Raw genomic sequence first — 14411 nt, 5'->3', positions numbered from 1 at the left:
ACATGTATTTAAATATATCATTGGATATATAGTTTTTTCATAGATTGAAAAAAAAAGATCAACATCAATATAGAGAACTGATTATTCTGACCCTGCTGGATGGACTTGACATTTGTGCTTATAATACATAAAACATATCATGTTCTAATAATGGGCGACACCAGAAAAAAAACCAAATGTTATGTTTCTTAACTTAATCAAAGATGTTTCATTATGTTGTTTCATCATCGCCCTGCTCACCTGGAAGCTTAGTGGTGCCTACAAGAGAAGTTTCCTGTACTCCTGAGTATACATGAATTTTGAGCCCTCAAAACTGTTTGATGTATCTAGTCATTATTTTTTACTGACAATTTGAAGGAATAGAACTTATTTACCCTTCATCCCTTTGGCACATTTGGACATCAAATCTATTACAATATAAAGTTGGTGTAACAACTGCACCTATCCAATAAGAGAATGCATTCTATTATAAGGTTTTATTTACTGCACTCTATTGTACTTGGGCCTTTAGTGTTGTACAGTACACCTCTTGCTTGTTGTTATTTCTTTCTCATTTTACATTTCTGTTAAGACAAAGTTATTGGTCTCTTCTGTGTTTGGGCTGTTTCAAATATGGAGATTGATCTTATTATTTATCACCTGAACTTGAAATAAAATGTACTGACGGCAACAATCCCATTTTGGCCATGCTGACTTAGTTAGTAGGTGCGATCATCAGTTTCTAGAAAAATGCATTAAGATACAACATTTTACAACTATAAGATAAAATCACTGAAGTCCTTCAGTTTCATTGCTGAAACAGTTAGTCGATTCATCGATTAGTTAACCAACAAAACATCAATTGTCAACATTTTGGATAATCATTTTATCAACTGTTAAATAAGCCAAACATTTGCTTATTCCAGCTTCCTAAATGTGAGGATTTGCTCTTTTTCTCTGTTTTTAATCATTTTAAACTGCATATAGATTGTTAGATCGACAAAACAAGCATTTTGAAAACATCACAACTAATCCATATATAATATAAATATATATATATATAAAAAAAAAAAGGCTTAACAATAAAAAAGTTGTGAGTTGCAGCCCAAATGCTTTTGGTTGTTCTGCATGTGTGTGTGATAGTTACCCTCTGTTTCTCGGGGTCCACATATCGAATACCAAAGTAGTCTTTCTCAAGTAGGTTGTAGTGGTTACACACATGGTCCAACAGGAACTGGCCTTTGGTGTCTCTCTGTAAAGACATATACATATAAAAAACATTACAATTTAAATCCAGGATGTTATTTTGTGCCCAGTCAGAATCCGCTACACATCTTTAATCTTTCCATCCATGATGCTAAATCCCAACGTCCCAGCTGCATCACTGTGTCATAATCACAGCAAACAATCCCCTCTTGGCCAATTTTTCTGTGATGCACATGTAGTTGTCTCTTGGCCACATAATCTCCTGAGGTCATATTCCAGACTCAGCCTTCTAACATGCCATTACATTAAGTCCATATGCAGTTCATAAACAGAGCAGACACAGGGAGATCAATAATCACTCTGCATTTATTACCTGCTCCTCAGTCAATATCTACTCATCACTTACAGACAAGAATTATCATGCTAAAGTGTTAGCTGAGCACAAAACAACACTTTCACATGTATGTAAGGTGTGACTATGCTTGCACACACACAAAATAAAATAAATATGTGTGTCTATCCAATCTTCAAACAAATACACTTCCCAAGCTCACCTTCCTTAACTATTGACTAAGTTTTCAACATTCCTTATATTGTCATTATGCCATTTTATGTGTCGCAGATCACCTCAAGTGTGTGTGCGTGTGTGTGTGTGTGTGTGTGTGTGTATTTGTGTGTGTGTGTTTGTGTGTGTGTTTGTGTTTGTGTGTGTCCTATAACGGCTCTACAACCTGCTGATGGAGGTGGATTCTGTGCTCAGTTAAGCAGGACTGATTGATTCAGTAGGAAATCGTCTATTTGCCCTTGTTGTGATTTACTTCCAGTGTGGAGACACACATGAACGTCCACATCAACGCATGCAGCACTCATGCACGCACACACGCACGCACACACACACGCACACACACACACACACACACACACACACACACACACACAGAGTCACAGCTGTCTCTTTGGCTACATATTGTCAGTAAAATAACATGTAAAGCTGCCAATCACCAATAATGTCAGTATGCCGGTAAATCATGACAAATCCCCATGGCAACTGATCACTTTTTTTTACATATATAACTACACAAAGTCTTATCATGGCTGATTTGTCCCTGACACACTTTAACTGCAGGGGGATCTATCCAGATTGTCTTTATTGACTCTGGAGCATTTTGCACATTTTGTTTGCACTCAAGGTGCTTCATGTTTGCTGTTAAATGCTATTGAATAGAAATTATTGATAATCAGGCCATGCATGTCCAACATCCCCGTTTTTTTTCTCTTCATTAGCTTTGTTCACTAATTTTATGTGCAGACATTTGCAGCTGATATGCACCATAGGGTAAGTGATTGACAACGGCTGACTGTTCAGTTGAATGATCGCAGCAGAAGGACACTTCCAGCACTTCTGCCTGGACAGGCAGTGCATCAAACTACAGGTCTTGAACATCAGATTTGATCAGTATTTTCAGCATGTACAATGAAAGAGCACTTTGTTCAGACAAAGCAACACTCAGACAAAGCAACACTTGGAAATATTTTCTCTCACATTCTACCATCATTTCTCTTTGGTTTAATTGTCTCCGTTACTTCAGCTGAAACCATCCCCATCACCACCACGACCTTCAGGATGTTTGGGGAGATTTAACTGAGTTTCTATCTTCCACCAGCAGCGTCTAGACTTCTTGTCTTCTCTACTATTTTCATAGGCCCATGTTAATGAAAATGCTACAAGTAACTGAAGCCTACTTGTCAAAGTCTTTCTTAGTTGCCAACCTCAATATTTTTTTATTTACTTCCAATCATACTCTCCCGCTAATGAAATGGAATCTGAGGTTGTGCGTTTACTTCTCCAGTCTTTCTCTTAAGTGATCAGATGCAACTCTTAAAACAACTTTCTCTATTTTCTTAAAATGACTTCCTTTTAAGGCAGAGCAGTCATTCAATGATTTATATACACATAAGTACCAGTCACACAGCATCTAAACCCTTAAAGCATCCAAAGCCTGAAATCAGACTTTAGATGACCTGGTTCAGCCATCTCAGTCATTTTAACCTATCTTACACAAACATGAAATCCTGTGCATATGTTGTGTTTGGTAAATACTGCAATCTCTCACCGAGGCAACCTTTTAAATACATTTCTTGGTGCGTCGTGCTCCATTTCTCAGTAAACAATCTGTTATGTACAGTAAATGTACTATAATGTAGGTGTTAACAGAATGGCCACAAAAAAGCAAAATATTTCCTGTAAATGTCCCAGCAGCCCCTCAAAAATAGTAAAAACCGAAGCAGCAGAGTGAGTAGAAACAGCATAAGTTACCATACTGTCCACGATGCCAGCATCAACACCGCAGCTTTATGTTACTAACCAATCAAAGCAGAGCAAACATGGTTTCAGTAAATGCAAAGACCCACTGTTGTAAAGAAGCTAACAATTTCAGGTCAATGCAACGAACAGTGAAGAAGAATTAAAAATAAATTGAGTACACAATGCACAGAAGGAGTTCATATATAGGCTAAATGCACAAATACACTACACAGCGCACATTATAATATCAATATTTAAACACTATTTCCAGTTGTTCTGCCATCTGTACCGTAGAATGCCAAACACAAACAGGATAGCATAGTTACTATATAGTAACTTATTAATTAGCACTGCGTTACAACAATGGGATTACTTTTTTCAGTGACAAGTAGGTGGATACAATTTACAATAACAAATTGGAGATTCAGTAATTAAATTACAGTTACTAATCCTAGTAACACTCCGTTACTACTATTTTGGGGTCTGCCTGTTCACTGTCTTACTGGGAGTGTAAATGGAGGATTGATATCAAACTGTGGCCGGAAGTGTCAGCTAGATTGCAGCTGGAGATGGTCAGTAAATCCCTCCAAAACATAGACTGGCTGCTTGTTAAATCATAATGTCTTGTTTTCTATTTACGTGTGAAAATAATATGCAACATGTGTAGAGGACTTGGAGTTGTTTAAAGGCCTAAAACAAAGTCAGTAATATAACTACTTAATCTCCCTGTTAAGTTACTTTTAAGTAATATAATTGCTTTTTCAGTGTACTGAGTAATAGATAACTTCCCTAACATTCCCTAAAACATCAACACACAGTTAGGTGGATGTCCCATGTGACCTTTGTTACGTCACCACAGCAACAATCAGCTGTCAGTGATCTTAGAGACAGCGTGTCCCTATTGGCTGGTTCAGGTTTACTGTTATATCACTGTGACACAAGTAAGCTGTAAATCAAGTGTGTGTCCCTGTGGGTGTAGCTATGATCGTCTGTGTCTCCATGCTGGCCTGCCGGCATGTGTGAGTTAGGTAAAAAGACAGTGCATGTGTTTGAGTTAAGTAAAAGTCAGCGAGTCAGTCCTGTGTTTGTGTTTGTCTGTCTACATCTCTTTAGGATTTTCGGCTGATCTGTGACAATAGTGTTACTAAGCTGTTAAATCTGAAGAGCAAACAGACAGAGACACACACACACACACTGAGGGAAGAGAAAAATAGAAGAAACAGAATGAAAACAGCCACGCTGCGAGCCGTTTCTAGCCAGATCATCAAACAACACCTTTCCTCTGTCTGGTTCTCAGACACTTGTGCGGAGAAGAGAGGTGGAGTGACGCCAAGAGAGTAGACCAGACAGAGAGTGAACCAGGGCCAAACACGACAAGAGGCTGAAAGAGAGAGTAGGCAAAGAGAGCTAAAAAAAGGAGTGAAGAAAAGAGAGATTGGAAGATTGACTAAGACGATCGAGGCAGAGAGATGTAAAGAGTCTATGTCATGTCCAACAAGGGCTGAATACATATTTTATATATCCAAAGGCTGAGCATTAAAAATTAACTCGTCATCCCCTGTCTACATGATCTCACCTAATGACGGCAAAGTGCTCCTCTCTCTGCCTCGCTTGAACACACAGACACATACACACACTTTAAATAGAGTCTCAGTGTAGAGTGTATTCAGTTTAGCAGAAGCAAAGTGCACTTTGACGTGTATGTTCGAGTTTGTCTATCCATCCTCTACCATTTGTTCTCCTTAAAGCAACCTCCTTAGAGTCGGCCGAGTCCAGACGCAGTCCAAGCAAAGAAAAACTGAAGGGAAAAAATAGATAACCATCAGCATATTGAGTAGGAAACACACATGGAATCAATTATTTATTCCTACATTTATTCTAAATTCACAAAAACATCTGGTAAACTAACTGAAGTCAAGTAAGTTTTTACCTCCCTAATGCACAACACCATAATAACTCATGATTTAACACTTTGTGCATAACGCTTCATCCTTTAAAGTTGATATGGTGAACTTGCTAGTATACAGTTCATTATTTACAGATCCAGCAGTTACGGAAACCTTTTTTCATTCATTTGAAGTCGTGTTTACAGTCACAAAGTCCAATATTCAATCTTTATTTAGCTCTGTTTTTGGTCTCTGCCAACCTCTAAGGGGAAATATAGTAGCAGGTAGTGTACAGTGGGTTTTTAGAGTGTTTTCACTGAAAACGGCTGATGATACAGTACATATACCTGTCAATAAAACTTTAGAAAATTTTTGTTCCGGTCATACACATGAGGTGGTTGGGCATCTGTGAAAGATGCCCCCTGGGCGCCTCCCTAGGGAGGTGTTCCAGGCACGTTGAGCTGGGAGGAGGCCTCGGGGAAGACCCAGGACTAGGTGGAGGGATTATATCTCCAACCTGGCCTGGGAACGCCTTGGGATCCCCCAGTCCGAGCTGGTTAATGTGGCTCGGGAAAGGGAAGTTTGGAGTCCCCTGCTGGAGCTGCTCCCCCCGTGACCTGACACTGGATAAGCGCACAAAGATGGATGGATGGCATACACATAGAGCATGGACATACAGCTATAATACCAGCCCTGTCTCCTAAAAATTACCTTCCCATTCAACTGAACGACTTTCTCAATTACATTTCGAGGGAAATGTATTTTCTCCCATTTACGTTTGTTTTTGACGTATCACAAATATGCTTCAATCAAAGTCCACGAGGTGGATGGGTCAAACAAACACGGGACTTTCACAAAGGAAACTGCTGTTTGTGTCCTGTGTGAAACCAAAAGTCAAAGTTGACTTATTTTAAGTTACATAACCCAAAACATTCAACTTAAGTAACATACCCAACTTACATCATGTGTGTAACGTACTTAACTTATGTAAGTAACTTAATTTATGTAACAAACAAACTTATTTTAATCCAAATCTTTTCCTAAACCTAAGCAAGTAGTTTTGTTTCAATTCACAACATTTATCACACGTTTAAAACTGCGACCGTTTCACAACGAGCGCCTGTCACTAGTGCAAGGACATGCTGAAACAACTGAACTGAACGTAACCCGGGAGAAAAAATACATTTCCCTTAAAAAGTCATTGAAAATGCAGTTTTGTTGCATGGGAACAGACAGGGTTGAGCTAATCACATACACCATCTTTTGATTAGGAAATAGAGTTTGGAAACAGGATAAAATCATCAAGTGATGAAATACTCTTTTTGTCCAGATGGACAGAAGAGTCTTTGAGGATTATGTAAATACCTTCAAAACTGTGGTCCATGTTGTTTAACAACTGTCTGGGTTTTGTCAGGGCTGGATTGAACCAAAACAGTTGTCAACTGATATAAAATGCTAGAAGTTACCAATAAAAATACAGACATAATATAATAATAATAAAATAATGTTTTCTGTTTAAATGAGTGTTATTCTTTATTCTAAATTAAATGTTGTGTGCCATACTGTAATAACATAGCCATTAGTTTTAGTGTAAAGCAGGTGAATGATTTGTTGTGATTGTGACTCATTGACTAATACAGGTCAAGCACTAAGACCCTGGGTGCCCTGGCCCAGTTAAACACCGCTTGTTGTTTAATTAATATGCATGCCAGCTCAATTATGACTGGTCCTTATCGACTCATTTCATGACACGGCATACCTAATTGGCCGAGCTGAAAAGCTGTGAGGGGAAAGAGCATTACATTCCTGCAATCCTTGTGTGAAGACACCAGCACACACTCCTATCTGCACACACGGAGGGAGTGAAGGAGAGAGAGAGAGAGTAGAGGGACTTTAAAAACAATGACATCCCCCTCTTAACCTCCACACAAACCAATTTGAAAGCCTAGTGGCTGCCTTTAAGACAAATGCTACCCTAATTTGTGGCTTTTCTCTGTTGTCACTGCAGCTACCCTTCAGGGAAATAGAGATTTAAGACTCTAGCGGACCAATTTGCAGATTTATTTGCCAATTAGGATGTGTGTGTAAGCAGGCTTTTGTGCATGTGTGACAACATTGTCCTTCTACTATTAACAGTGCCAATATTTCTAAAGCCAGTTTCTATTTACCACCCAAAACTCAACACCCTAGTGAGCCAATGAATGGATCGATTCTGAGGCTTGACCAGGATGCAACAGAGACAAATCAATGACCTGGAAGCGGGGTGAGCGAAAAGCAATGCAGAGGGTCAATGGAGAAAATAAGAAGTGAGTTAAAACCCCTTTTCTTTCTATCTCTCTGGATGCAGTAACACATTTTTTTCAAGATATATTAACTTTTATATTAACGCTCATCCAAACAACTTCACACTCGACACTGTGCTTCCTTTCGTCCTGAGCAATACACCTGCCATGAGATAGTTACACAACCTAGTAATGCTATAGTGTCATACACATGCTAACAGCTAACTATTTGGGACCAGGACATTATCAGTGAACAAAAGCGTTCTGAAAGTTATAGATCTGTCTATAACTTTCAGAACAGACAGGCAGACAGACAGACAGACAGACTTCTCCCATTTTAGTTAGATGTATTTGGTATCTTTGAAAACTTTGAGACTCTACTAGAAATGTAAATAGAGTTCTGTGGGTTGCACAGCATGAGTTTGTAATGACTCACCAGCAGGTAATTTGTTTTTTAAATAATACTTGACCAGTTTAATGATTAGACTGCTAGAAACAGTAGTATAGTAACATCTTAAAACAGATTTTAAAAGTAAGCTACAGAGGCAGGAGGCAAATACAAATTATCCTCTGAAGCTACACTGACTACAAAATCGGAATAGAGAAGCGGAGGATCAAACACTTCCATTCAGGGAGCTGAATTATGGAAGTAATCCAATTTATATTAAGGAGAGAAATCTTTGGAAAGAGATGCTCTCCTCACCACCACCATCACTCTCTGTAATAGCCTCCCACTATCACACCATTTATCAGTAAATGTTTGATTAGTAAATCAAGGCTGTCTTTGTTCTATACCTGAGAGGGAAATTTGAGAGAGAAACAGTGTGAAGAGACAAGGAATCATGTCATATATCAGAGTGAAACCGACACAGCAACAGTGTAGTATTGATCTCACAACAGAATATGCTGGATTTGTGACCGGGTTGGCTCAGTTGGTAGAGCAGGTGCACATATATACATACAGTAAATAGAGGTTTATGCCTCGACGGAGAGGTCCAGGGTTTGAGTTCCGACCTGTGACAATTTCCTGCATGTCTTCCCACTCTCTCTCCCCTTTCTCACCTAGCTGTCCTGTTCATTAAAGGCGGAAAAGCACAAAGAAATTATCTTTAAAAAAAGAATATGTTGGATTTAACCTCTTTAACCACTGACCCACAATAGTAATGGACTCTTGCATGGAGCTTCAGAAGTGGCACTGGTTAAATGATAAAGCATTTTGTAACTTTTGTTGTTTTAAAAAGTACTATTTAACTTAATCATATTTCCTTTATTTACAAGTTATCAGTACTCATTTCTTCAGCAAATGTTGGTGTCTGTCATTAGCGCTTTTTTGTTTAAATGGAACAAAGTTTAAACAAACGATATCAGTACACATTTAAGAAACACTCATCTACTGTGATATAGTGTTTAAATCATTTCATTTATAAGTATACATGACTGTTTAAATCAATCCTATCCTTCTCATCCCTATGAGCAGCACTCATAACAGTGACTGTGACCTTGCCCCTGTGTGGAAGGAGACAAAGCAATTACCGTATCATCACCTGCAATGCTGCAGAGCTGCTCATATACACACATACGTGGGCACAAAGACATGCACAAATTAACACACATGATATAAAACATGTCATATGAACCCATATTAATGGTTGGCCGCACAGCCTAAAAGCTTAGAGGTAGAGCCATAAATTATCAATATGGAGCAGAACCCGTTTCTATTATTATGGATCTCCATCACTCTCGCTCTGTGTACAGCTGTACGTTTGCACTTGGTGGCTGCATTGAAGCAGTTATCTTATCTTTGTACCGCAGGATGTTAAAAATGTTGTGGCAAACAAACCAAAAATCCATGATAGAGAAAAGAGAGGCTGTTTGTGCAGTTCATGTGTTTGTTTGCTTATTTGTTTTGGAGACAAATGTCTCTGCCCCTCTCTCTCTCTCTCTCTCTCTCTCTCTCTCTCTCTCTTTATTCTGATGTCTATGATGCAGTAAGTAATGGTGTGTACATCTTACAGTAAAATAGGTTAATACACCACATGTGCACATTCACACAATGATGATGATGATGATGATGATGATGATGATGATGATAATGAGTCACACACACCTACAGACCTACAGTTTTCTCTTCATTGACTTACATTCTATATGTTTAAATAAAGATAAATGCAGATGTGTTTGAACTGATGCTTTAACTACAGCAAAGATGTTGTGGAAGCCTGCTGTTTGGTGAAAATACATGAAAATACAAGTATTACAGTGTAGCTTGTAGATATTACTGTTACTGATTGTACTTTTTTACTTTTAGTTTTAACTGTTTGTTTTTAATAGGCTATATCGACCCAGGACTCCCTCGAAGGTAGTATTGATACTGAGTGGATTATCCTTGTGAAATAAAGTAAATTGAATTGTAATTATGTCAAACTTGTTACTTCCAGTACACTGGCTCGGCTGTTTTGAACAGACTTGGCATCAGAAACCACCAAACATTTTATTGATTAAAAAGGAGACAAAAACTATAACAAATCCCAAAAAGTGCTTCTATAAATCATGCTTAAGACTCTAAGGTCACTTCTTGTTTATTTTTTTTGAAATCTGTTTTTTTAACTAATTGCCTAATTCTAAAACAAGTATGAAGTGAGGAGATTAATGCAACCCTCTTGACTCACATAGACATTCAGACAAATGACCATGTAGTCTAAAATGTAGTACAAATTCATACATGTATTACTTTAACAATAAGTTAACAAACTAGGCCCAGATGTCAACTTTTTGCTTGTTGATTGGAAATATCTCATTCTAAACATGTGTGCAGTGGTTGTCACCCAGCATAGTGACCGTGAGTAAGGAGTCCATCCTTGGCAGGGATGATCTGATCTGAAGTGTCCTTGAGCAAGACAACGTATATCAATCAGCTCCATGTGTGACCTCTGACCTCTCACTTTCTCCTCTCTGTGGTTCATTGACTGTTCCCACCTCTTTGTAGATTTTTTTCAATCCACAATTGGCACGTTTTTAAACTTTCCCTTTTACCTTCACCTTATTTTCCTTTTTGAAAAAATCTGCCCTGTCTGCCAGTCCCATTTCAAATCTGTTTCATGTTTTAATCTGATTAATCTGTGATCCCCACAGCCGCTCCATCTCGTTTCCTCTCCTACTCCTTCCTACACCCTGTTGATTTGCTGCCGTCATCCTTTCAGCTCATGTAATGTGACCAACCATGTCTCCCTTATATTTTGTCTTATCAACCATCTTTCTTTCTTCTGCCCTCATCCATTTCTTTTGATGTTTCCCTCCCTCTCTCTATCCCACCGTCTCATCTCTCTACCTCCTCTCAGTTGCAAGCACAAGTCAGAAAAAGGATTATGTCTCTTTAGTCATCTTTGGAGGAGCATCAAAGAGGCGCCGGCAAGCAGAATAAGAATAGAAACTGATGCTATTTATAACTTGTTTCAAAGAATGCCTACCAGCCGAAACAATAGTACTGCCTCAGCATCCCTAACAGACAGACACACACACACACACACACACACACACACAGCTACAAAAAAACTAGTAAATAAAAGACAGACACCACCTCAGCTACACACACACACACACACACACACACACACACACACACACACACACACACACACACACCACTCATCGACCTGGTAAAAGACAAATGCAATGAAAAACAATACCAGCAACCATATGTATCTTTAAATAGACTGTAATGTATTGATAAGGTGACTTCCACAAGAATAGAAACGGAGCAATCAGCAGGATATATTTCAAGCTGTCAAAAGTTCAAGTTATTGCGAGCTATTTTGGTGCCATGCGGTAATTTCTTCCACAGTATGGTGAATTAATGTCAGTAATTGCGAAACTTTGGCTCACTCGCTACTTTTAAATCTTTCATGCAAAGTGAGCCAATGTTACTCCACCCTTCAAACACACACACACACACACACACATACGTGCACACATATACACACTTGTGGTGTAGTGTGTCGCTGACAGCTGACTGATGTTGGCCTCATGAAGAACAGTGATCTCCCTTAAATATACATGATGTGTCACAGAGAAGGAGGAGGGAGGAAAGATATGGATAAAAACTCTAAAAATAGAAACTGAAAAAAAGGTGGTCAGAGGAGTAAATACAAAGCTGAAAGTGGAGCAGAGAATAAGTGAGCTGAAAGACAGCAGGATAGGGAGGAGTGAAAAGACAAGAGGGGAAGGACAGATGGGAGGATGAGAAGAAAAGGAGTGGATGGTGAAGGAGAGAGGAGCTGAAAGCAGAGGAGGTCACTGTGTATTGATCTTAACATTACCACTGAACATGAGAGCAGCAGGATGGACACATTCAACCCCCCGGGCAGTGTAGACACACACACACACACACACACTCTCTCTCTCTCTCTCTCTCTCTCTTCCTGCCTTATATTCCGCTGTCAGGCTATTCTTAGAGTCGCAGTAAACCATTTAAAAATAATTATGCTCTGTTGTAGGCTGTTGCCATGTCTCGAGACCCAGAAACTAAAATATTTTCAAAAATAACCATATGCATCTACATGTGTGCATATTACTGTGGCCCTGAAGTGCAAACCACGACAGCAAATCCCACAACACGACAGCATTAGTAAGACTGAAACGGAAAGGGTACGTACATATTGGACACTGATCCTCATCCTGATTGGTTGCACTGTCTGTAATTTACAAATGGGTTGGTGTATGTTTTGATAGTTTGTTTTTTCATTTGAACCATGAAACAATCAAACAGAAATAGCATGTTTTTTTCAATTTTCGTTTCAATTAAAAAAACGAATGAATAAAAATGCAGAGCCGTATTTCCGTTTTTGGTTTCTGATTTCAAAAACAAAAAACTCAAAAGACGCTCTGATTTGAGTTTTTAGCAAATTCCTTTTTTCTTTTCTTCGTTTGAAAAATCACTTTACGAGAGGAGGGTGAGGTGACGCGAAAGCAAAATATTTCAAAATAAAAGCCAAGCATGTAGAATGGCCATTCTATTAGAAATCTAGACGCACCCTAGCGGCAGCAAAAATATTTTGCAGCCAGGGGGTCTAGGCACTCTCCGTTGACTTGCGAGCTGGAAAAACCAAACTCTGGTCAGGCCAATCACATCGTGTATAGAGTCGGTGGGCGGGGCTCTTCTGGGAACAGCGGTCTTCTGGAAGACTTGGAGTTAAAGGTGCAATATGTAATATTGTATGTAATACTGGCAGCTAGCGGTTAAAATAGTTACTGCACTACCAATTCAAAATACTGGAGTCGTTTCCCCCGCACCCTCCTGCCCAGACTCGAAGTTCACGAGGGTTGCCAGGCTGAGACCGCAGCATTCACAACAATGTTGCTAGACGCTTTTCTCACATAGCCAGACATTACTCCACAGCACAGCAGAGCATAGATATATATACGACAGCAGAGTAGCTAACGTTAGATGCTAGTCTCACATAGCCAGACATTACTCCACAGCACAGCGGAGTAGCTAACGTTAGATGCTGGCTATATTGACAGTCATAAAAGCCCGTGCTCACGCGGAGCTCTGTAAGCAACTGACAGACACACTTTTTCGGCTTAAAATTACAGTATGAACCGCTAAAAACACAACAGCCTCACCGTCCTCTCCACACGCCAGTCAGGCACACTTCCTCGGCTTAGAATTACAATAGGAACCGCTAAAAATACCACCACCATGCCGACTGAACAGCCCGGTCTCATGGCAGTTCGTGTAAATGTGACGTTATTTTAATCTTTTGATACGTGTTCACGGAGACGTTTTTGTCGGTTTTTACGTGGCGGACAACACGAATCGGCCGCCTCATCCAGCGCGTCCCCAGCGGGCCGCCTCGCGGGCGCCTCCCGGCTTATGGAGCTTCCTTTTCGGCCGCCTCCTGGCGTCCTTTCCCCGAGAAAATAACGTGACATTCGGCGTCCTTTCCCCGAGAAAATAACGTGACATTTACACGTAAAAAACGAGAAAAACGTCTCCGTGAACACGTATCAATAGATTACGAATAACGTTGATATTTACACGAACTGCCGTGAGACCGGGTTGGAACTACACGTTGTAAACAGCCATGGCCCGCTTGCCTGGTCCTCCCGGTAACGTTAGCAGGGTTAGCATGGCGGCGTTAGCCAGGACCAGTCGGGATCACTTTACTGGCTATGTCTCAATTGTTTTTGCGAGTAACCAACTCGGGTACTCTAGCTATATAATTCAATGTGAGTACACAAATGTTGAAATGACCTAAAATGCCCGTCCCTAGTGGCTGTGATAAATTAGCCTGAAGCTATGCTTACCTGTTCGGGAGGAAATAAACCAATTCTGTGTCCTTTTGGGATCTAAGCTGTCTCTATCTTTCAAATACATCTCAAATATTTACCAGGGGGTTGTTCTCTGGTCACGCAACTGTTTTTTTTAGGTCGGGTAGAATCTATCTCCATTTATCCTGTTCGTTTGTTTGCTGATTTCATGGCTGTACTACCGTTACAGCTGTAGCGTGCTGAGTTTACGTTTTTACAGGTATATCTGGCAACCCGGCCTGGCTGTCAAACTGGGCCGTTGATAACAACACACAGATCAAAACACAAACAGAAATTCCGTCACGGAATGTAAATTTCAAAAAGAAAAAATACTGACATTAGCATTGTTGTCAGAAAAGATAGTATTTCAGCTTAACATGTTTCCTTAATAACTGATGAGGCATTGGTGTCATTTTTGGATTTATTACAGTACAAATATTACAT

The 14411-nt window shown here is 39.6% G+C and overlaps 1 protein-coding gene across 4 annotated transcripts in view; it reads right to left on the bottom strand.

Moving 5' to 3' along the window:
* frmd3 (FERM domain containing 3) overlaps positions 1–14411 on the bottom strand; it is a 59435-nt gene that overhangs the window by 40526 nt on the left and 4498 nt on the right. For all 4 annotated transcript variants that reach the window (XM_039803506.1, XM_039803507.1, XM_039803508.1 and 1 more), the window contains exon 2: positions 1127–1231. In XM_039803506.1, the coding sequence (XP_039659440.1) occupies positions 1127–1231 (105 nt within the window). The remainder of the gene's footprint in view (positions 1–1126; positions 1232–14411) is intronic.

This window comes from Perca fluviatilis, chromosome 6 (assembly GCF_010015445.1).
Source record: "Perca fluviatilis chromosome 6, GENO_Pfluv_1.0, whole genome shotgun sequence".
In the NCBI taxonomy this organism is placed as follows: domain Eukaryota; kingdom Metazoa; phylum Chordata; class Actinopteri; order Perciformes; family Percidae; genus Perca; species Perca fluviatilis.
The sequence above is the reverse complement of the archived record's forward strand: the minus strand, read 5'-3'. Positions and strand labels throughout refer to the sequence as shown.